The 25,217-nt window shown below is 34.0% G+C and overlaps 2 protein-coding genes across 11 annotated transcripts; one reads left to right on the top strand and one right to left on the bottom strand.

Annotated features, from left to right (window-relative positions):
• Positions 1-3,512: 3,512 nt before the first annotated feature.
• On the top strand, positions 3,513-14,024 carry LOC131144503 (ultraviolet-B receptor UVR8). Of its 9 annotated transcripts, none has more exons than XR_009133832.1 (11): positions 3,513-3,861; positions 4,119-4,271; positions 4,928-5,086; positions 5,551-5,733; positions 6,000-6,131; positions 6,231-6,317; positions 6,705-6,803; positions 6,907-7,070; positions 12,929-13,063; positions 13,363-13,431; positions 13,914-14,024. XR_009133832.1 is itself a non-coding variant. In XM_058093198.1 (9 exons), the coding sequence occupies exons 1-9, from the start codon at positions 3,558-3,560 to the stop codon at positions 13,000-13,002; spliced, it is 1,350 nt and encodes a 449-aa protein (XP_057949181.1). In that variant the 5' UTR covers positions 3,513-3,557; the 3' UTR covers positions 13,003-13,307. The 9 variants fall into 9 exon arrangements, 5 of the variants coding, with proteins under 5 accessions (XP_057949181.1, XP_057949182.1, XP_057949183.1 ...); XR_009133829.1 differs by having other exon boundaries at positions 12,934-13,063; XR_009133830.1 differs by having other exon boundaries at positions 6,708-6,803; positions 12,934-13,063.
• Positions 8,304-18,150, bottom strand: LOC131144502 (protein PTST homolog 2, chloroplastic). 2 transcript variants are annotated; one of them, XM_058093195.1, is made up of 9 exons: positions 18,000-18,114; positions 17,240-17,916; positions 16,912-17,075; positions 16,198-16,386; positions 15,876-16,114; positions 14,077-14,222; positions 13,844-13,991; positions 8,932-9,000; positions 8,304-8,759 (listed from the first exon to the last, which is right to left on the bottom strand). In XM_058093195.1, the coding sequence occupies exons 2-9, from the start codon at positions 17,830-17,832 to the stop codon at positions 8,664-8,666; spliced, it is 1,644 nt and encodes a 547-aa protein (XP_057949178.1). In that variant the 5' UTR covers positions 17,833-17,916; positions 18,000-18,114; the 3' UTR covers positions 8,304-8,663. The 2 variants fall into 2 exon arrangements, with proteins under 2 accessions (XP_057949178.1, XP_057949179.1); XM_058093196.1 differs by having other exon boundaries at positions 17,240-18,150.
• Between the last annotated feature and the right edge of the window lie 7,067 nt (positions 18,151-25,217).

The raw sequence follows: 25,217 nt of genomic DNA on the forward strand, positions 1-25,217 counted from the left end.
ATGTTTTTCGGAATTTTCCTAAGAGGCGTATAATCGCCAAGGTGGAGATTGTTGTTTGTGGTGTGACTCTTATACTTTAGATTTTATAAACAAAGAAGAAAGAAAAACATGAAGGGGCAGCACAATAGGGGCTCGTCGATGAGTGCCCTGTGATCATCGATGAGGAGACAACAAGGACTCATCGACAAGAAGATTCCGAGATGCTCAAAAGTTTAGAGTTTTTGAGAAATCGAGAGTATAAAAATGGGACCGTCAACGAGTGGAATGATTTGTCGATGAGTTTTCTTCTTGGTCTCGTTGACGAATCCCCTATTCTCGTGATGAGAAGTTTTTTGAATATTGAATTTGAACGTTGGGGTGGTTGGGTAATCGGAGGGAAACCTCCGAGGGACTATTATATATATCATTCTGGGCATATATTGATTGAGAGAGTGATCATTTAAGAAGTGTATTGTGTATTTTGTGATTTCCATGGTGAAATTTGTGAGTCATTGCTTCCGTGGATGTAGGGTTTGTCGAACCATGTAAATCTTGTTGTTGTTCTTGTTCTGGTTGTGTTTCATTTACTTCTTGTATTTACTCTACTGTGCATCTTATTTATTCGATTCATATCTCAACATGATAGAATGGCTAGGTGAGGTGGATATAAGAGATTGAGAGCAAAACAAGTGAACAAGAGAGACTGGCTCCTGAGAGACCTTAATTAGGGCTAACACAACCAAGAATAAGAAAATAAAAGTGAGTGATTTTTTTGGGGTCATGACTTTAAAAAAGATTATTAAGGCAAATTTTGAAGTTTAAAAGTGAGTGATTTTTTTTTTTTGGGGGGGGTGGGGGTGACATTAAAAAAGATTATTAATGCAAATTTTGAAGTTTTCTCTTTGAAATCAAGGAACTCAATTTTAACTCACTAAGACTTGTAAAAATCAAGCTAAACAAAATGGTCTAGCAAAATTTAAAGGAGTTATGGAAACTTTTTAATTGAAGCAAAATTTCCAAAATAAGAACAAAACTTCAAAAATGAACCTAATGAAAATTAGGCAAAAAGGGATAGCAAATAAGGCCAAAATGCCTTAGCGGATGAAATTGTAAAAAGGATAGGATGCCCAAAGTATGATCCTTGAGGGCTTAAAGTTTACCTAGATAAAATTGAGTGTGTACACTATGGTTTTTAAGGAAAGTTGAAATCATCCTTGCAGACAGAGACTTTACATTATCAAGGAAGAAGCCATCGAGTTCGTAGAGCGGAAAGGTCTTGGAGATATATAAAAAAATCAACTGGATTTTAGTGAAGGACTTGTAATTATTCGTGGACAAAGTAGATGAGTACCTAGCGTCAATGTTTATGATAATATCGACCGCATAAGTGAGGGAGAATATCACGACTTAAGCTTGTTCAAAACATTATTTTTATTTATAATCGCTTGCCTTGTGTGCATAGAATGAGTTACCATCATATAAATAGTAGTATAGATTTTATGCTTTGAGGATGTGTAAATCTTAGTATAAAGTGAAAGTATGATTCCTCAAAAAATTTGATATTTCCTAGTGTCAGCTAAATAGGATATAAAGATATTTAAGGAGGGTGAGTTCATCAATCTTGTAAAGCTCAGTAGCATTTGTCAAATGTGTTTAGTCTACTTGCCTCCCTTGTTAAACTCATTACTTATGCTAATGCTATAAATTGACCATCACCAAAAAAAGAAAAATTGATCATTAAGCTCATCCTAGTCATAGGCCGACCTACTACGTTCCCCTTAATTAGATGATTACAAATGAAATATGAATTTCAAAACTATCACATGTATTGTGATTCAAAAGATATACTGTCAACAAAATAAAGAGAAATAAGAGAAAAGAAAATTCACTATATAACCAACTTATAAAATTTTGTGAAAATTTCATATTGTTGTAAATAAAACAGTATAAAAATCAAAGTGTCCTAAAGTAGTGGATTACTAGTACAACTAAGATGGCAATAATGTGATCTAATCCCTCTAAATATATAAGGAGTGAAAACAATATATATATACAACTAGATGATTATTAAATGCATAGAATGAGGTAGTACATCATGAATTACGCTATATTTTTAAAATAAAAAAAACTTAGTGGACACTTAATAGAAGATATCGAAAAGTTTGAGTAAGATATAGTAATCTAGTCTTTGCAATCTAGAATCATGATAGGCCAAGCAATTAGATATTTTCTCGAAATATTGTGTACTGTGATAATCTCCCACATTTAATAAATATATTTTATTACAACTTTTGCTTTTTCCCCCCTTGATTTACTCAATTCTCGCAAATTATGAAAAAAAAAAAACATAAATTTGAAATACTTACAATTAAATCAAGTTAAAATTATTTCATTTAATGTAATTAAACAAATAAATTTGATAAAAATTAGAATGACATAATGGAAATTAACATTTGATAGATAGAAACAATATTTTATAAACATGCTGAAAAAAGTATAACACATTAAAGGGAACAACAAAGGCAAAAAAAAAATTTTTCTTTTCTAGTAAAATGACTAAACTTGCATAAAACAAATTTATTGTATTAACAACAAATAAAATAAAATAAAGCAAGATAATGTTTTGGGGGGTGGTTGAAGGGTAATTGCAACCAAAATTTTGAAATTTGGAACCAATCATATTGATTTTGACCCTTCAAGCTGTTCAAGTAATGTTATAAAATCAAAAATTTGGCAAGTCCAAATAATTTGGTCTAAACCAATCAAATGTAGTAAGCCACAAAAATTTAAATTACTTGTTTATTAACTGAACGAAACTAATCCCTACTATTAATTAAACAAATCCAAAATAATTGTCAATCATGGTAAATGGCAGATAGAAGCAATATCATATAAACGAATTGAAGAAAGTATAACACATTAAACACTAACATAAAAGACAATACAATTTACATAGGGAGGGAACAACAATTTTATTTTTATTTTTTTTCCTTAGTTTACTTTTTGCCGTGACTCAGTCAACTTCAAGTTGGAAGCATCACATTTGTACTATCTATTGAATACATTGCCCTAAGGCTCGAGATTCGCCATTTTACCCTAAGTAATCCCATTCCATCTTCAAAGAAAGAAGGACTTTGTACCTTAGAGAGATTAGGATGAGGGAATGAAGATGAAATAAATGCAAGCTCCTATCTTATAGGCTGCGAGGGGGATTTCTTTTAACAAAGAGGTGCCTATTTTTTTGCTATTTAAGCAATGACCGAACCTGCATAAAATAAATTTGTTATATTAACAACAAAAATAAATGTAAATCACGATAATATTGGGGGAGAAGGGTGAAGGGTAACTGTAATTTGTAATTATAATTTTAAAAAATTATTGACTTTCATGATCTTATACTCTATATTACCTTTTGATAATTTTTTTTTCTTCAATCATATTTCTATAAAACTCCTTCATTTCTTTCAAATTTATAAATTCTCTCTTTAAAGAAAATTATAACATAATTTATCAAACAAAATTGTAAAAATTCTTTTCAATATTTTAGTGAGATGTTATATAAATAGATTTCCCGTATCATGCGAAACAATCTAGGACCTTTGGGCAGAAAAGAACGAATGGAGAGACATTGTGGTTTAATGGAAACAGATGGAAGTGCCGAGCAAGTACAAGAAGAAGATGCAGAACAGCGGGCGCTGCCAGTTCAGCACCAAGAAGTATGGAGTTGGGGAGCCGGCACCGAGGGGCAGCTGGGGACGGCCAAGCTTCAAGACGAACTCCTCCCACAACTCATCCTCCCCCCTTCTGCTGCCGCCGCCGCCGCCGGATCCCCCATCTCTCTGCTCGCCTGCGGCGGTGCTCACGTTATTGCCTTGACCCCTGGTAACCCTTCTCTCTTTGAATTTTGGTGTTATAGAAGAAATTTGATTTTTTTTTTTTTTTTTCCCATTACAAAGCTGTGACTGGTAATTTGGAGAAAAACCCCATTTTCTTTTTTGGCATATACTATTGCGCGATAACTAAGGTTTTTACAAATGGTCTCGTTGAGACTATGATCCTGTGTGCTGTGCTTCTGGCTCTCCTTCAACTCCCTCCTTTTCGGAGCTATTACTTATGGCGGGCATATATTCAATTTGCAGGTGGGAGGGTTTTGACATGGGGACGGGGCACGTCCGGACAACTAGGTCATGGGGAATCCATGAACAGTCTCCAACCGAAGCCTGTAATGGCCTTGGAAAGCTTTTTCATAACCCATGCTTCTGCTGGATGGAGCCACTCTGGATTTGTCTCAGGTTTGTTCTGTACTTTCCCGTATATAACATGATTGTATCTTTTGTGTCTTTCACTAAGATCTCAGAAACGAAATTATAAATTTATTAGTAGTATCGACCGTCATTTTGTGAATTGCAATGTTCCTTTGTTTCCCCAATTTGCAAAATATAAGTTACTTTGCTTATGGCTTTAGCTAATCCCCCAATGTCTATCAAATCTAACACAAAGCTTTTTTCCCTGCAAAATTCTCCTGAAAGCCACAGATTATCAGGCTTGTTGCCTTGGTTTTTCTGCGATGACAATGGAACTCTAAAACCAACTGCTTGAGTCATTTAATGGCCTCCAGTCCACCATTGGCAGGATGCATGTGTGCCCGGCTGGATTTATAATGTTGCTTTGGTCTTTCTATTGAAGTTTATTCTTGTTGTGTTTTTAATGTGATATTTTTATGATATTCATAAGTGAGAAGTAACTGTCATCCCTTAGAATTGGTTTATACCATTTCTTTACGATCACTTATAGGTTCTGACATTAATGTCGGTTTAAGTTTACTTGCTCTACTGTTTGTAATAAACCTAAATGATACTGATTTATTTTCTTAGGAGCATTGTATTTTCTCCATGCTCCATTCCCACTTCAAAATTGCCTCCGGTCACTGGTCTTCATTAATTTTCAGATACTGGATGCCTTTTCACTTGTGGACATGGCTCATTCGGTCAGCTTGGGCATGGTGACTACAAGTCACAGTGTTCTCCTATTGAAGTTTCATACTTCAATTCCAGGCATGTCAAACAGATAGCATGTGGTATGCGCCATTCCCTGGTCTTGTTGAGAGGTAAAGACATGATAATCTATTGCATAGGATGTCTATCTTTGTTCATAGTGCTGGGATTTCATTATTTTATTATGAAAGCTAACAAATCTGAAATATATGATTTATCCCTTAAGAATTACACTCCTTTGACATAACTTTGAAATCACCCTGAACTCAAACATGCAAATTCTTGTTTTGTAAAACAACACCATGTTAACACCCAGTTCACAAGGCTCCTAGGCCATCAGGCTATGGGGGTAACAAGATATAGTCTTACGACTCTTACCTTCATGCTTGGAGAGATTGTTTCCAACATTTGAAACTTTGACCTTCAGGTTTGAATGTAACACCCTTACTGTTCATTTAAGGCTTGCCCTCATGCAAATACTTAGTAAGCCTAACAGAAATTATACTCTTCACATTTATTTACTTCACTTTGTATTGATTAAGAATTGAAGAAGTGATAACACCATCTTTCAAACTAGGATCAGTTGATGCAACACATTCCAGAGATCAAGTTTATGGATTTGGGTCCGGGAAGCGTGGTCAACTGGGCGTTTCCAAGGCTAGGATGGGAAAAATAAATCTACCTCAAGTTACTCTTGGATTAGATGACGTTGAGATAGTTAGCATTTGTACAAATGGAGATCATAGTGCCGCATTATCTGGTTAGTTCTCTTTGTCCCTTTGGATGATAATTGATACAGCAAAGCTGAATACTTTTTTTTGAAACAAAATATTTTGAACTGTGGTCCACAATCTGTCGTAAGCCATGTCTGTCAGCTCATGAATTCACACATCATTCCATCAAAGGACTTTGAACATGGCTTAAAATTTACTCCTGATGTCAAGTCTTCTAACTCAAATCAGCATTAATTTGAGATCACCCCCCTCTTCGCAAAACATTTCCCTGTATCTGGTGTTATAATGTCAGCTGACGGGCATCTGTACACTTGGGGAAGAGGGTTCTGTGGTGTTTCTGATGCTTACTGCCCCCAGCGTTTACCTTCATCTTTGCAGTTCATCCAAGCTGCCCTTGGATGGAGTCATGCTTTCGCATTAACAGGTATCTTACATTTCTATTTTATACCATTTTCTATTTTCCCCCATTAGAAGTTGCAGAAAATTGACTTCTTAAATTAGCAACCTTCAATATCTTCAATAGGTGATGGGGAAGTGTTTATGCATGGTGGCAACTTCCATGGAGTGCTTAGTCATCCTCAAAAGATGAGCCCGGTGATGCAGTTTTCTGGTAATGATTTTGATTAACTTGTGAAAATATGCTTTGTGGGATTATTACATGCACGCATGAACACACACACACACACACAGTTCTTATTAGTATCCTTGGAAGAGACGCTTGCCCTCATCAGAGACACCCACAATCTTGTTAATGTTTTATTATATCAGTGATATACTGATATATTTATACTGATATTTGCACATATGATGGATTGTGCATTAAAGCTGCAACAACTATCTGGTGGTTTTCACCAGGGAATTGAGAGGTGAATCAACCTTAATAAAATGATCTTAAGCACTTTTCTATTTATAGGTGGACATTTTCTTCATCATTTTAGGCAATTGCCTGTTTATTTTTATTTAATGTTGGCAATTTGGATGCTTCTTTGTGCTCCAGAAGATTCAAGAGAAGCTGATTTGATGAAGGTACCTGGTCTTGAGGGGATAAAAGTTGTACAGATTGCAGCTGGAGCTGAGCACTCAGGACTAGTAACAGGCAAGAGAATGTTTTTCTATCTTTATCCTTTCTAAGACATTCCTGTTGCTCGAACATACAGGGTAACTCGTGGTCTGCTGATTCATTGTGTAATGATTTGTAGAGAAGGGAGTAATAAAGATGTGGGGTTGGGGAGAACATGGTCAGCTGGGCTTGGGTGATACATGTGATCAGACCACCCCTCAGGCAGTTAGCCTAGCTCAACAGATTTCCAACAATGAGCACTCCGTTACCAAAATTTTCTGTGGAAGTGGATTCACGTATGCTGTAAGGATGCTTCATCTCACTTCTCAGACATAATATGTTTATGTTGAAGACGACGATGCCTTTTATGCAATAGGTTTTCTGGCATATTCCATGTGGAAAATTTTATGGATTACCACTCTATATTTGTCGTGGAAAAATGTTCTTTCCTTTTTCTTATTTTCCCCCCTTGCTGATGCCTTCAGTCTTGTTTATTTAAATATGTGCCTCCAGTTTGGTTATTGAAGGGATTGATGTCCCGTTCATATTGTAAAAGTAATGTCTAATGAAACATTAATTCATTCACAATATTAATAAAATGCTAGTGTGCTATTCTGTCTCCCTCTCTCTGACAATTGCTAAATTTCAGAATTTTCAGATGTGATAATGATGAGTTGTAGTTAGCTAGAGAATTATAGTGTTGGTGGTGGTTACATTCAATTTAAGGTAATTGAGTAGAAAGAGTTATGACAGAAGGCTTTTGATTCAAAGCTTTGGTTGGAAGAACAGCTATAAAAGAGCAAATGATAAGTCACACTTCCAAGAGATCATGAACACCAAGGTAGATCTTAGTATGTTTGAGGAGACCAATAAAAGATTTGATGAATTGGTAGAAATGATGAGAGGTTGAAACAGGAGGGCTTGAATTCAGGACAAAGATAAAACCATTGGTGATTGAAAGCAGTACAAAAATAATTGAGAGGAAATTCTACTGAATCCAAGGGAACCCGAGCATGTGAACTGAGTAACCAGATGATGCTTTTAAGCATCCAGAAAAAGATGTTTTACTTTATTTGATGGAAATAACCCAAGATGTTGGGTTTGAAGATGATAAAGGCAATTTTTGTTTAGTCGAAAACCCAATATAAGAAGGTGGATCTAGCTTCCTTGTATTTAGAAGGAAAAACACTGATGTCTGGATCTATAAGAATTTGGCATCGAGTGATTTATGAAAAAGAATTACTTACATAGCTTGTTAGTAAATGACAATCCAGTCGGCCACTTTATTATTATAAAGACAGATCAGCAGTGTCTGATGATATCTATAAATGGCATTTTGAAGGTGAAAAAACTTAGTGAATGACAATCTCACATTCTTTCCTCTCTGCAATTTTAATCTTTGTTTCCCCAACCCTATTTGTTCATTTATCAATAAATAAATAAATAAACTTCCAATCTCAGGTAAATTTACCCAACCCTATTTACTTATTTATCTATAAGAGGGTTCATGGATTGCCTAACATAATAAGCCGGGAATTTCAAAAACCAAAAATGATTGAATCAGATTACCTCCAAGGAGTACATACAAATATCTAGTTCACATCTAGAAAAGAAAAACAAAATGAGCAGAAGAAGCTGAAATTTAGCTGCTGCAATGGAGTAATTTGTCCAGGTAAAAAAGAATTGTTAGGAAATTGTTATCCACTGCCCATTTTTACAGCTACAAATACTCATGCCTCGCCTCACAACACCGACTGCGACTATGCTACCCATCCGAACAATATCATGTCATTTTTACAGCTACAATACTCATGCCTTGCCTCACAACACCAACTGCGACTATGCTAACATCTGAACAATATCATGTGCCTACCCTTGCTCTCTGATCTGAAGCCTTCATGTGATGATAAGTAGATTGTTCTCATATCCATTGTTATTGACAATAGGGCGAAGGGGATCGATCCTCCATGTTCCATCAATAACAAACTTGATCTATGAAGTATCAAGGAAATAATTAGAATGTTTCATCATTATAATTATTAAAGTAAATATATAATATCAACGAGTTGACAAAGGCAGCCTAACACATCATTAAAAAAATTAAAAGTAATTTAGAATCATAAGAGAGTTCACCAAAAAAAATAAAAAAATAAAAACCGCCTACCTCATATCTACCTGGATACAACTTCAGGCACAGGGAAAAGATACCTGTAGAGGACCTCTCCATCTTTCTCTACAAGACAGCACCATGTAAGTTATAATTTGAATTGGAAGGTAAGCTACCTAAGGCATCAATCATAGGGGGAAAAAGTATCTTTCTGCCCCTTTACAAGAGAAAATATTGGAATAATCTGCCAAGGATATGTAAAGAAGTTGACAATTCACACATGTTAATGCACCATCACAAACCAAGCAAAAGTTCATGCAGCATAATGGAAATAATACTCAATCTAGGGATTTTCTCATAAAGATGAATTGAACTAAAAATACTATTCTTCAGAATGAAATTTATCGACTCACAACCCCCTGGGAATCAACTGCATAACAACCATCACCAGGGGCCTTTTAGATAAACGGGCAAAGTAGCGAAGCACATAGCATAAGATTGGGAACAAGAACAATATAAAGATTGAGGCATTCCACCACTCATGCAGATAATATCTCACAAAAACAGCTGGCACTTATATCAATAAGCTGAGAGTTGTGTTCTTGCTTTAAGATAACATGGCATGTGATCACAGAATCAATAAGAAGTTCACTCCCTTCTTTACATGAATTTCTCAAAGCACTCAATTTATCACATCAAATCACTGTAACTGCCATATAAAAGGTAAATAGGTATCACTCCCACTTGTCATGAAAATTTTATTCCACTGTTCTCATAGCATACAAAAGTGGACCAGAATATTCCCTTTTCTAGGGAACCCTATTGGCATAACTTCATCATTCATGCAACCCAACATTGCCTACTTTCTCAACCATAGATTTTTAACACTTGTGTGCAAAATATATAGATAATAAGCAGCCAATTTGAAAAAATTAGGTGTTTTAAGAGCGAATCACAAAATTAAGTTATAAACTTGTGAGCTGCTAATGAATGATCATGAGCATTAACTAAGAGAATGTGCTTTTTCGATTTATTAGCTTTAAGCAATGGTTATTAAAATCGCGATCTAGATCGTAAGATCCTACAATCCAAATTCACCCAAATGATCCAAGTCGCAACAAAAATCGGAATCAAGTAAAATCGTGGTAGAATTGTAAAAGATCTGTAGAATTGTAAGTAGAATTGTACAGATCCCATTCTGTTACCTGGATTGGGAATTTTTTTCCTTTTTGGGCCTCAATAATGTGGCCCAGTACATGTTTTTATTTGCCCAAAGACCCCAAGAGGTTTATGTTGGGTCCAAAGTCTTCTAGAACTAGGGAAAAATGGCTGCCAGCCTCCCATCAATGAACAAATTCAGCGGAATCTGCACCTGAATTCCCTGGAGTTCGACACCTCAGTCCTCTATTGATTGAAATTCAGCAACCCAGCACCTGAATTTCTCTCCTGTTTGAAAACCAGAGCCCTCCATCTAGTGACTGGTGTTTGATCAGCAGCAGCTAGCAGTTTTGCTTTGATCAACAGTTCTTTGGTGTTCAACAACCAGGGTTTGACAAACACTCAGTCCTCAGTCCTCTTCCTTCTTTGCTGTTTGACAAGAACACATCAGTCCTCTTCAACACAGACTTCTTGTTTGGTCAGCAGCAACCAAGAAAAGAGCCAAGCCAGCAGAGCTGCAGAGGTATGCTTTGCAACAGATTTTTTGCTTCTTGAAAAGACTCAATAGTGAGCATTGTTTTTCTCCTCCTCCTCCTCCTTTTCTTGCTCTTCTTCTTTTTCTTCTTTTTATTGTTTAAACTTTTTACTATATTTTTGACTTCTTATATTTACTAAGTTACTAACCAAGTTTTTAGTCTTAAGACTAGTCAAGAAGTCCCACATATAATTTTTTAATTTTTATTTTACACTGAAAGTAGAATCTTACGATTCTCGATCCAATTCTATGATTCGATCCTGCAGACCCCTCCAACAATCCCACTTAGAATCCCGATTCTAACAACCTTGGCTTTAAGTGATTATTAAAAGGTGCAAATCAAACATTCATGACTTCAAAGCTGTGTAAGTTTGATAAAATAAATACATCTGAAGAGAATTATCGAGTACCAAAACTTGAATATTAAGAGATGCAATCAAACATTCATGAATTCAAAGCTCTGTAAGTTCGATAAAATAAATACATCTGGAGAGAATTATGGAGTAGCAAAACTATGGGAAAAGGGGTACAAAAGCTGAAAAGCATGAGTAGCTTAGGCAAAATAGATATGACTCTAGAAAGAACTATGGAGTACCCAAACTATGCAAAAAAAAGGATACAAAATTAAAGATAGGTTTCTGCTAAATATATAGATAATAAATGGCCAGTTTGATAAAATTTAGTGTCTTGAGTGCAAATCACTGAATCAAGTTCTAAACTTGTGACTGTAACATGCTTTTGAATGATTACAAGCACTAAAGAGAGAGTTGTTCTTGTATTGAATTATTGGCTTTTTAAGTGAATATTAAGAGCTGCAAACAAACATTACACTGAATTCAAACCTGTGCAAGTTTGGTACAACAGATATGAAAATAGGATAAAAAAACCAGTGAAACCATGGCAAAATAGATTTGACATCGGAAGAGAACTATGGAGTACCCAAACTATGGAAAAAGGGATACAAAAATAATTTCTCAGCATACTTGTAGAGACCCGGAGAATTATAGCAATTAAATAATAATAATAAAAAAAAAATTTCCAAGGGGGCTCAGCAAGGTCTCGTCAACGAGTGACCTTCTTGGGAACATCGACAATGACACGTGTCTCGTTGACGAAGAAAAACCAAGAGCAGGATTAAGTACAAGCGGGCTCGTCAACAAACCCATAGCCTTCGTTGATGAACTCCTTCCTTGGACTCGTCGACGAGGTGACGTGGCTCGTCAATGAGGCTATGTGGGCAACACTCTATAAACAAGCTCCAACCGGGATTTCAGTGAGAAATTCACATGCAAACCCTTTTTCTCTCTAAAATCCATTTCTTTGACTTCTCTCTAGAATTCCGGTTTCGATTCTCGCCAGTTTGACAATCGGAAGCCGCAACATTACTCCTGGGAAGATTCTCTACAATACTGCCGGATCAGAATTTTGATTTGGAGCATTTGGGCACCATCCCAAAATCTGGGTAAGTTGGTTATTTTAAGTTTTATAAGTTATTGGGTATTTCTGAACTGAGGGGAATATGTTGGAAGGTGTTTGATGATTTATTAGGAAAATGTAAATTTCAGGATGTTGAGCTGGAAACACAAAGGAGTAAGGTTGGTTAGATTTGTGGGCTTCTTAGTAAGTCAGGTATGGGGATAAATTAAGTCAGCAATTTTCATGAAATTATTTATTAATATACAGCATTTATTTTTAGAAATTACGTATGTTATGGCATAGTGTTTGAGAATACTATTGTTGAATGGAAAAATATATTTTATACATTTTATCAGAAAATATGATTTCAGATCAAATTTTATGTTTAGGGTATTACTCACATTGTGTGGCATGAATATAGATTTCCATGAAAATTATGTTATCTCATAATAATATGATTTTTCTAGAATAAGCATGTTATGACAGTTTTCAAAGAAAAAAAAAAAAAACAGTACATGAACTATGGTTGAAAATATTATGTAAAACAGTGCAGAAATTTTATGTTCAGTATGTTATGATATGGTCGGCGCAGATGCCGTGATTTATATGTTAAGATATGGTCAGCGCAAATGTCGTGATTTATATGTTATCATATGGTCGGCGTGGATGCCGTGATTTATAAGTCGGCGCAGATGCCGTAATTATGCATGTTATGTCAGAAATTAGGAAAATAATATTATGTCAGATATTACTTTGAAATATAAACCAGTTATGTATCAGTAATATGAAATGTACTATATGTTATTAGAATCTGGATGGCTTAGTCTAAATTTCAGAGCACGGTACCATAGCAATAAGTTTAAGTTCAAATATAAGTTTATGTTAGTACTACCACACATCTCAGATAGAGTGTGGGAGATGTCAGGTGATGTGGCTTCGGTGTAGTGCAGGTACCCCCCCTAGCAGTCCGGATCAGGTGGGGCAAACCCATCGTACTTACAGACATATGTTTGACTTAGCGTGGTCGGCCAGCCATTACTAGGTCCCGCCTACGGACCGCACAATCCTATCATGTGGAGGGTAAGACATGACATCAACTAGCTACGCATCCTTGGTATTATTTCAGTATTGTACAGTTATAGAAGATATTTACATGATTACAAAATTTAGTACGTTATTTATTATGATATGATAAATCATGTTTTACTCAGAATTTATACAGTCAGTTTTATCAGATATATATATATATATATATATATATATATACATATTATGTACAGTTTATGTTTAAGTACGATAATACTCATGTTGGCACACACTAATATTAGTTTATCTCCCTTACTGAGAGGTGTCTCACCTTAGCATTATAAACATTTCAGGAAATCCAGATAAAAGGGCGGATAGAGCTCCGCAGCAGTAGAGGTTGATCGAACTACCCTGTTAGAAGGGTAAGTAGTTGAGCTAGGGTCAGATTGGTTTTTGGGTTATGACCCTAGGCTGCTTTTTGGTCCTTTTGCGGATGTTTGTATATATATGACAAATTCAATAGAGTTCTGGTATTGTGCCCATTGTTGTATGGTATGTATGTAAATTATGTTTTCCGCTGTTTAGGTATCAGAGATGTATGACAGGTATATCTCCAGTACCCATGGGTCCAGGTTGATCATGATTATATCAATTTAGCAAGATATCAGAGTTATTATGAATGTTGTTATGTAAAAAAAATAAAAAAATAAATACATAAATAAATATGAATATATGTATATGGTAAAATAGGCAGGTAGTTACAATACTTCTATTGGTGCAGTTTTGCAGTAGTATTGTTTCCAACTAATTGGTTGTTTCAAGGTGAATTCAAACCTGTGTAGCCCAACCATCATAGGATCCTGCCAAAAGAACCTCTGAGGCTGAATTAGGCCAAACTATGCAGGTAGTTCGGAGAAGGTGTAAAGCTTTATGAGCATCATCAATCTTCTTTTGCTTCTCTTCTGCAATCTTTTGTGCATCACTGTAGAAGGCAAAACTTTGGTGTCAACAACAATATGAAGCAGGTTTAAGATCTCAGTTATTAAACAATCAAACAAGGTGAGTACATTATTGCTAATGCCATCTTTCCTTCTAATACTGCTAATTTTGCACGTATTGAACGTAAACGGTCCTGGGCATTCATGATCTCATTCTCCTGGAATTCGCATGCATCAGAAAGAGTCTGCAAATTCTCCAAAGAGCCCTCAAGACCCTGATGAAAAAATGTAGCAAGATCAGCTAAGTGATATGAAAATTTCTGAACAGCCATTCAAAAAATTGGAGTAGAAAAACTTTCAAGAGAAAAAGATGAATTCATGGCAGAACTGGAACTTTTTCATCTTCACCAAAACATGACTACTTCACACAAATGTCAAGCATCAAATGTACTTGTAAAAAGCTTTTACATATATTTTCAGATTTTACACTCCTTCCTCCATTATGATTGAAATCAGAGAATATTTACCCGCAATTGCAGTGGTGATCTCAGCTAGCATGCTGTCCATAAAAAATGCTGGCACACACTAGTTTGCCTTTGTGATAGTTTATTTTGTACTCAGTTAGAATATTTATTTTAAAAACTATTTGAGCTCTTGCTATATTAAAAATAGAACACAATTGCATAGCAAAAGAAGCTTGTATGAGGGGAAAAGACCCAGATGAATGATCTAGTATTAAACAATTAATAACTTTCTGGTTAGATTTGATGTTTTTTTTTTTATTGCATGTAAACCCTCCTACCAAAAAATAAAAAATAAAAATAAAAAGCACACCTGTGTCTAGAATGAGTTTTCACTAAACATACTTAATATCACCTTTAGAGGGTGGACCATGGATCAACGGTAAAGTTGCTCCTTTGTGCCAAATGGTCACGGGTTTGAGTCCAAAGAAACAGTCTCTCTGGATAAAAAGCAGGGATAAAGCTGCATACAGTCTGACACCCCTCTCCCTACCTACCCAAAGTAGGGAGCCTTGTGGCCTGGGAACACACCATACTGAATAACCCATTTAAGCATCATGGATTACAAATAACAAAATGAACAGCTATTGCAAAGAATAATAACATTTACAAATATAAGCTCAAGCATAGTGTACAAAACTAGCATGAAAACAAATACCAGAAAAAAAGGTTGCAACATGCAAGAAGAATTGCATGAAGTTGTTCAGAACTACCAACAATGTTTTGAACAGAATTTTAGAGTTTCTTCTTAACAAATGTGAAATTTTCGCATATCCTCCTACTCTCTCACTGAATTGACTGCAATTAATTCAGCACAATCATGTGGTTCTCATGGAATTCACTAAGTATACTCCTAGGAGGCTTAGCATCAAATTTAAATTTTCTAAAACATTAGTTAATGGTATGTTCAAGGAAAAAAATTGTCCCAAATAAACAAGAAAGCACTGGTGTCTACAAGGCATAAAGGATAATTAGAAATTCAAATTGGGATTGATTGCAAAGAGAACTGGCAAATAAACTAAAATGCTGCAGGTAAATAGAAGATCAGAATTTACATGACATGAAAGGATATATTTCCTTATATCATAGCTAAGAAACTTTTAAAGGCAAATCCCCACCAGTAACTCTCTCCTAAATCAAACATCCAGAAAACATATGTAATATGACTTCAACAATGAATAGTTGTATACAAGCATCATGCACACACACACACAGAGGCTAATACCCACCAGTAACTCTCTCCTAAATCAAATATCCAGAAAACATATGTATGACTTCAACATTGAAGGGTTGTACACAAGCATCGTGTATACACACACACACACACACATTGATAGAGAAAAAAAGAGAGATGCAATATTTGAGATTAATTGACATATGTGTACTGAAAGGGATCAAATTACCCACCTTCTGCAAAACAACTTCATCCCTTTTAGACCTCAATAAGTGAAGTGCAGAAGAAAGCTCCGACTCCAGGTGCTGAAGGCGACTTAGTATTTGATTGGGTCTAATTTCTCCACCAGAAGAGTTCAATTCTTTGTTTCCGTCTAAAGTTTCACCAGCACTGGCTGTTACTGAAACAATTTCATCTTTCAAACAATTGGTTGCCCCTCCTGTTCTACTCTCATCAAAAGCAATTTCACCAGCTGCATGTTAAATCAGCAAAAGAGGTCATTTGATCTAAAATATTGAACCTATGCATCACTCTAATTTCTTAAGCAGACAATACCTTCAAATTCCATGCCTGAAAGTCCTGCCCTCTGAGTGCTCCAAGTTCTCCACATTTCTGGCTTGTGTGAGTTTTTCCAATCATCAAAGTTAGATAAAGATATGTTCTGACTGAGCATATGCCTCAGATCATTGAGCTGCCCATTGTCGGGGCTTATCATAGGTTGGCTGCTTCTTTCAAGGTCAGCAACTGTCTTTTACGATGTAAGAGAAAGGGAGCACTTTAAATTGTAAGATTTGTGTGTATAAAAAATAAAAATAAAAATAAAAAATAAGCCAAGCATCGTACAACAACATCTCCGTACACAGATGCTGTGATTGTAGTTGTCATCAACCAGCTTGACGACATTCCCTAGATCTTTTTTAGAATAAAATACAGATTAATATAGTGTTTATCATATGGAGAGATCACGTTACAGTTGTGGTTGCATTAACTTTTCTGCGAGTGTTAGGGCTTATATTACACAAGCATACCAAAGAAGTTAAAGAAAAGGCTAACGAAGAACACACGCAAAATTTGATATTCAGATATTTTATAGCCCTCAATTAATGCCCAATTTCACTATGTACTTTTCACATGCATTAATGTCAGAAAATAGGCACAAATTTGAAGAAAAAAAATTGAAATTAACAGTACACTTTCTTCACAGTATCATCAGGATCGAAGGAAATGTCCATGTAAATTAGAACGAAGTAATGTTCAAAGCCAACTCACCTTCATCTGGTATGCCAGGACGCCAGTCCTCTCCACCATCATTACTGAACACATGACTGCTATTTTCTCTCTCTTTCAATCCAGGGCCAAAGGACATATTTCTTTGTTTCTCCAATCGATTCAATATACCCTCAATCCCCATATCGTCGGCAGATGCCGTTTCTCTGAGCAAAAAGAACATATAAATCAAACGATCTTTCCAATGGAGCGGTAATATGTCTTGCACTACTAACAGCTACATCAAACGAGGAAACCCAAATATAGCACACATGAACAGAAACAACTGAAAATGCAAAAAGGGTAACAAGAAAATAGAAACAGGCCTCACAGTGATCTACCAGACGAGGTGGTTACGTGACAGGAATTAGCAGAAGACGTCCGAGAAACTCTGCTCGCCAACGCATCACTCTCTGGACTACTATTAGCATTATCTTGGATTGCTTCACTGCCACCGCCAACTAAGCTACCATTATCATTCGAAACTTCGTCACCTCCAACGGCAGCCGCCTCGTCCAAATCCCAACCCAAAGAAAGCCAACCGCCCTGCTTCACAATAGCCTCCACCAAATCAATCCTCCCAGCCACAAGAAGCTCTTTCTTGGTGGGAAAAGCTGCAGGATTCCTAGATTTCTTCATGAACTCCAAAATTTCAGCCTCCAAAGCTAAGTCACCTCCTCCTTCCCAGACCGTACACCGCCTCACAAACCCTGACCGCCAAGCTCCTTGGAAATTAGAAAACCCTAGAAGCCCACTCTCCCTCGCCGCAGCAAGATTGAGGCAGAAGGTCCACTTCGGTCTTCTCCTTCTGAGCTCAACCACGTAAACGACCGGACGAAACGCGGCGGCGACAGGGCAATTCAAACCAGCGTCGGCGCAAGGCGAGAAGGCGAAGCGATTCGAGGCGGGAATGAAGGAAAGCATCGTTCAGGCATTTCGTCGAACACGTGGAGGCCGAGGCGTGGGGAGGATTCACTGAAGAAAGGCAGCGTGAGCGCAGGGGGACAGCTTCAAGAAACGAACAACACCACCGAAAAGCGCGACGTGCATTAATGAAGATATCAGAAAAACGAAACAAAAACAGAAACAACCCTTTGTCTATTAGACGCGCTGCGGGGGAGAGAAGTGAGATTGTGAGAATGGGGAACACAATTATTAAATGAGGCCTATCCTACTGCCACACACACACACACGATTTTGTTTTTGCTTTTTCTGTTTCTGTTTTTCCTTTGTTGTGTTTTTCGTTTAGGAAAATTTGGTGGCAAGTAGAAAATATTAGAGCTTTCTTAGTTTAGGAATAAGGTAAAGTTTTAATTATGTCATTAGATAAATTATTATGAAGTTAACACAAATAGTTATCTTTTACGTTTCGATACAACCGTATTTTTTAAATAATTTTTATATTTTTATCTATTTATATTCGTGCCACCAAAGATAAAATTTAATATTTTTTATGATTAATCATATCAATAATGTAATAATTTGAAATTATTTCAAATATATTTTGTGTTCCTTACTTTAAAGTCAAAATAGAAATAGTTTAAGACAGCAATGAGTGGTGATTAGGAGTCCTAGGACCGCCCCTACAAACGTGGTCTTAGAGTAATGAGATTAGAAAAAATTGAAAGTATAATAGGATATTCAAAAAAAAAAAAAAAACAACAACAACAGCAGCAGGAGCATTTTATAAAATCCTAAAAATAGGATGTTTTCTGGATATAATTCTAAAAATAATTTAATATAAATTTCACAAAAAAAAAATTTAATTCTTAAAATAGAGGGTTTTCAAGATATAATTCTAAAAACTTATTTTATAAAAATATTAATCATAAGGAATTTTTATTTTTTTTTGTTTTTTTTGTATCCTTTGTTCTTAGATACAAAAGAGAATAAAATGAAAGATATAAAAAATTAAAACAAAACAAAAAATAAAAAGTTAAAATTTAAGAACTAATAAAATAAACTAGTGCAGAAAAATAAAAAAATTTAAAAAACTTCAAAATTTTAATAAATGAAAAAAAAACTATCAGAATCATAAAATTTAGTAAAATTAAAATTTATGTAAATAATTCTTAAAATGAAAATTCTTAGAAAGTATAAAAAATTACAAAAAAAATTTCCAAAAATATTGAAAGAATAAGAGGGAAAAAAGATCATATAGTTCATAAATACTTAAATTTTCTCAACAAAATTCATAAATAATTATAAAAACATAAATAAATAAAAATCTATAATAATCACAAAAGAATGTAAAACACAAAAACAAAAAAAAAATTCCTTTGGAAGGCATCAAAATAAAATCTTTTTATCCTTAAATTTAGTGCTTTTAGATATTTGATTTATTACGCATTTTGGTTACTGTGTCTCCTTTTATTTTCTTAAAAAAAAATAATTCTTTTTAAGTGCGTGTTAATGACACATGTGATGCTCATTGTGCGTGTTAATGACACATGTGAAAGGTGATTGAAGATTATGGCTCTCGTTCTCAGTCAAACATCGCTATTATTAGAATTATTATAGCTAAGAGAGACAGAATGATGAAAAATAAGCAATACGATTAAAAAGAAGAAGAAAAAGAACTAAATTGTGGGCTATAAATACAAATGGAAAGAGAGAGAGAGAGAGAGATTAAAAAAAGAAGTCACATGGGAAGAAACGGGTCCAAAACTAGGTAAGGAATTGATCTTATATAGGTAACTCAATAAAATTCACAAGTTCAATCCAATTTTATTTTGCTCCCCCGACTTATTAAAAATGTAAGTGCATTTTTATGTGCTAATTTTTCTTATATCTTAATTCTCATTTCAAAATCACTTAGAGGTCATTCTTCCAATCTTAATCTTAGTCATAAACAAACGAGAAGAAAATTAAAAAAAAATAAAAAGTTCATTAGGTTAAAAATCATTAAAACAACCTAGAAAAGAGCATAAAGCAAATAAATGTTCAATTTGAAGATCTTTACTGCAAAACCAATTCATTATTTCTTGGGTTCATTAGCCAAATTGGATATTGTTCGTTATTTCTTGGGTTCGTCATTGAGATGAAATGGCCATTAAAAATATCTTCAGCATAAATTTTTCAAACAAAATTCATTAAAATTGTAAACATAAACTTTAGAAATTTTTTCTAAAATAAGAAAAAAAATGTAAAATAATAAAATATTTTGGAAGATCTCAAAACAATACATTTCCATTAGTGCGCTTATTCCCTAAAGTTTAGTACTCACCTATTTTATTCATGACATATTTTGATTTCTCTTGTTGTTCTTTACCTGAAAATATTTATGTTATGTTTGAATTCAAGCTAAGAGGCAAGAATAATAAATAAATTAAAAAAAAAACGATTAAAGGAAGAATATCATTAAGAAAAATAAGCTTGAAATGATGAGGTACACGATACATGCAAATGCACATGCACATGAACCAATGAATTATTCCTAGATTTATGTTCAAATCCAAAAGTCTCTACATATTGATATGCAATGAAGGAAAAAATTATAGTGTCTTTAATATTAAACTAGACCACGAATAGAATTTGAATTCATATGCTCTGGAGCATGATTTCAAATCTCAATTGTTAGTTATAAAACAGAAATAAAATGAGGTGAATATTCTTTAAGTGACAATTTTCATGTTTAATTGAGTTACAAAATTAATAATTTTACACTATAGGCAAATAAATCTACAGAAAGATTTTAAACAGTTATCAATAAAACAATTATAGTCAAATAAAAAATATTTCTTCCATTAATATATAAAAACTTGACTCAAAAGTCTCATCCCAACAATTTGAGAATGGCTATAAGATAGGAAATTTAAGCATATATTGAAAAATTTTAGCATTCACGCTCACATACCTTTCCATTAAAGAAAATAGAGATTTATTGCTATAATGGAAAAACTGAACAACCACTTATAAAATTCAAAATTTAAATGAGTTTGTCGTACTAGAAAAAACATAGATCCATCATCCATCATCCAAACAGAGTTAAATCAGATAAAGTCTTGTTTTTCTTGCTAAGATTTCCCTAATTAGTTCTTTAAGAGCTGCAATATAAAAGTGAAACAAATATTATAATTATGACGATACAAAATAAAAGTTCTAATAGATAGATGTTTGAGAAATTTTTTTATATATATTTAAATTTTTTATTTTCTTCTTAAAGATAGGGTGCTTGGAATTCTGAATATGAGAATTTTAGATATCCTATGTCATAACCGTTAGATTGAGCTATACAGGTGCAGGAGCTAGGAGGTTATCAATGGCCGGACGAGGAAGACAAAAGGGCTATTGCATTCTAAGATTTGGGACATGGATGGGATTTTAATTTTTTATGAATTAAACTTAAGACTACCAAAATTTAGCTTTTGTGCTTTAATAAGTAGTCTAATATATAGAACACACACACACATACACAAAATAAATAAAATAACAATTTAATTTTATACATTCTTAATATTTAATTTTTTAATTAAATTAATATATTTAAATACTTTTTTATTTTATTAGTATTTGATAAGATAAGAAAATGCTGCAAAATTTTTTTTCTTTTTCTTAAACAAAATCTTTACTCCAAATAGAATTTCATAGGGCAAAAAATATTAAAGCACAATGAATGGTCAAAATTGGAATACTCATAGCATTGTGTAGTTTGGCTTGAAGATTAGTTAGCTTTTATTTTTTTTATCCTTTTTTTGGGTCTATTATGACCTCATTGAAATTTAGAAAACATTTTCAAAAAGAAAGGGAAATACAAAAGAATTCACTTTTTCATGTTTGATTATCACGAATAGTGAGAAAGAAAACAAAATATGTAACAAATTAATGAGCAAATATCATGTTGAGTCCACTAAACATGATTGTTGCTATTTACGTATTTAGGTTGAACCCTACATATGTGGGATTCTTTTTCTAAATGTTAGTCATTGATAATGAGTTAGTTGTAGAGTCTATAGGTAGGGTAGGTCATGTACAATGTTTTGCTTTGTAATTTATGTAATGTCGAATCGATTCTAACATTAATTAGACAAATTTAATAAAGAATTCACCTTAAGTGCAACACATGGATTATCTATGGGCAACGGTTACTTGAGGCAATTTAAAAGTCAAAAATATCAAGACAAGCTTCATCATCTATTTATTATGGAGACATAAACTGTGGCTATTGCTAGCTATAAAGAAATACTCACACGAGTGTATAAGCTCACCAAATTCCATTGTAGACACCCATTTTGTCTGGCTACTATATAGCTAAACTTTGAGATTTTATTTATTTTAGTTTTTTTTTTAGTTATTATTTTTAGGTGTTATCTAAGGTCTTTCACCTGAATGAGGTCTCTTGTTTTTTATTCTCTCAGCCTCACCGGACGGAATTGAGCTTTCATTAATTAAGTATTTTATGCAAATTGTTTTACGTTCATACATTTTTAGCATTACAAGCATAATTTCTAAGAAAATACATTTGAAAAAAAAAAAAAACCAAATTGGTCTTCATTTGTTGTTGGGCCTTCTCTATTTACCTACATGTGTATAGGAGTTTTAATGGGCCCCTTTTTGAAATTGGCAACTTAGACTTAATTTTTACTAATTAAAAGGGCCAATTGTAGAACTTTCTTTTCAAAGTCAGCCCAATTTAGGCTAGAGACAGCAAGTAAGCCCAATCCAACAGCCTCTCTCACATTTGTTTCCCATGGTAGGTATGCATGTCATCTCCCCTCCTTATAAGTCCTTTTCAAGGTGGCTAGCCCATGAGCTAGCTTTTATACCAACTTGCCTATAAAAGGACAAGTAGAAATTCAAATTGTAGAGGCTGAAATTAAAAATAGGGGGGCTTTAAATTGAAATTTGGGGGCTAGGAATTGAAAAAAGAAGGGAGAGATCGGAGACTTTAGAAGATTAGAGAGAAAAATTGAGGTTGATAAATTGAAAAAAAGAGAGAGAGGAATTGAAGAGGCTGAAAGTTGAGAAGAACTAAAAAATCATTGAGGCTGGCAGAAGACAATTAAAGCAACAGAAAATAGAGTTTGGGAGCCAAATAATGGATTTTAAGCAGAAACAATGAAGGAAAATAAAAAGAGAGAAGACCAGGGAGGTAAGTATTCTAAATCCTTCTTAAATATATTCATTTTATATATTATTGCTTGAATAAGAGTTGTACTGAATTTGAAATTTGGATTTGATGCATGAAATTACAACATTTTGGATTTTGAATTAGGAAATTGGATTGTTTTCTAATTTTTTTCTTCTTAAAAAACCCAACAAATTGCTTTGACAAAATCCCCAAAGTTTCACAAAAATATGGCCCAAATTTTGAGCCCCAAAATCTCCAAATAAAGCTAAAAAAATTGGACCAGAAACCCCTGAAAAAACCCTAAAATAGACCCAAGATTTTGACTCGTATATGAAAAATCATACCCAAAAACCTCGGATCAAAATAAAACCCATGTCTGATCTAATTGCTCAAACCCAGATCAACATTGACCTGGGTCAACTGACTTAACCCTAGCCCAAACTCAACCTACCCAAGCCTATCCTAGACTTGGCCCAACTCCCCACCTAACCTAAGCCCTCAACAAACCCAAACCCAAGAACCCCAAAACCACGGCCTAATTGGGCGTGATTTAACCTAAACCCAAACCCATTTGAAACTTAAAGCCCCAAGCCCATAGCCCAACTTGACCCAACCCACAACAAGTCCAACTAACACAATAAAGTTTCTAACTAAAAAGTTAAAAGAAAAATGACTATGTGATAAAATACAATTAAATTCAAAATATCCATAAAATTTGTAGAAATTTGAAAAAAAAAATTATTTTTTAAAAATATTTTACTATTTTTTTTAATTTTCATGTATTAACAAGTGAGTTTTAAAATACAATAAATACGTAAAATATTTTTTAAAAATTATTCTCATCATAGTATTTTTTAATTTATATTTTCATATTTGAATCATATTTCTTAACTGGTATCTGTTTGAAGAATAAAAATGAGAATTACTCGATCAAACATTCAACTTGTATTAGCTTGGTAAATCACTTTTCAGTTTTAAATTTTTTGTTTTTATAATTGTTAAAATGATGCCAGAGGACCCTTATTGGAATTCTTGATATGTTTGGGCTTGGGCTTGGGCTTGGCCCCTCAACCCAAAAAAAGAAAAACCAAGTGCTTGGAAACTTATGGGCTCCTGAGTTGCGACAAGGAATTGGATACTTGTGTGCATAATGATGAAAATGGAGCAAAAAGTCCAAGTTGAAAATTTTTGTCAAAAAGTAGTTAGAAAATTTTGTCATAAAAAAAACTCAATAATTTTACTCCCTCCACTTTTTCGAGCATGCGTATGTAAACTTTTTGTGCCTAAAATATAAAACTCGATAATGAGTTTGATCTTCCTGAGCCCTAGAAAGTAGAAAGGGGGTGTTAAAACTTGATATACATTATTGGCCCACAACTTAAGCGCTTAAACTTTTAGGTAAAGTGGTAATCTAACATGGTATTAGAGCTAGTTACCAGGAGGTCCTGGGTTCTAGTCTTTTTACCCGTAATTTAAAAAAAAATATTAAATTCTTTATTATGGGTGTTATTTATCATATTTTTATTTCTCCACATGCTATCAGGCTGCACGTACAGGAGAGTGTTAAAACTTGATATACATTATTGGCCCACAACTTAACATTTTAAACTTTTAGGTGAAATGAGAATCTAATAGGGGGAACTGATCAAATCAGTAGTAACCATCACCGAACAAATAAAAAAATGACTCAATGAGAAATTAAACTCAAGACCTCTTATGGTCTTTTGTCCACTCTTACCACTGAGCCATGCCTTAAAACATTAATGTCAAACTATACTTGATATTTTTTGGAACGCAAGATATAAAGCGGCCACATATAAAATGCTAACTTTTTTATTCCATATTTTTTATAAAAAAAAAGGTACTTTTTTATTTTTCAGCAATGGCCAAAAGTTTATATTAGCTCTACTAGTCTGCCACAGTGTTTATTTTTCAAAATTCAAAGTTCATTTTACATTCTAAAACTAAAATCTATTAATTTATTGGAATTAAAATATAGATTTAATTGCAACATTTGATTTTCAATTTTTTTTTAATAACTTGATATTCCAATCAGGACAAGTCCTTTGAATTTTTCAAGCAACACCAAACAAAGGAAGGACATGACTATAGCTCCCTCTTAATAAATCATTGATTGACTTTTGAATGGAACCAACACCTCCTATTATTAGAAGCTTCGCAACAATCTTGCAACTATTTTTTACCATCGTTTAACACTCATAAAAGGGGTTGCTAGTTG

The sequence above is a fragment of the Malania oleifera genome, chromosome 12 (genome assembly GCF_029873635.1).
Source record: "Malania oleifera isolate guangnan ecotype guangnan chromosome 12, ASM2987363v1, whole genome shotgun sequence".
NCBI classification, from domain to species: domain Eukaryota; kingdom Viridiplantae; phylum Streptophyta; class Magnoliopsida; order Santalales; family Ximeniaceae; genus Malania; species Malania oleifera.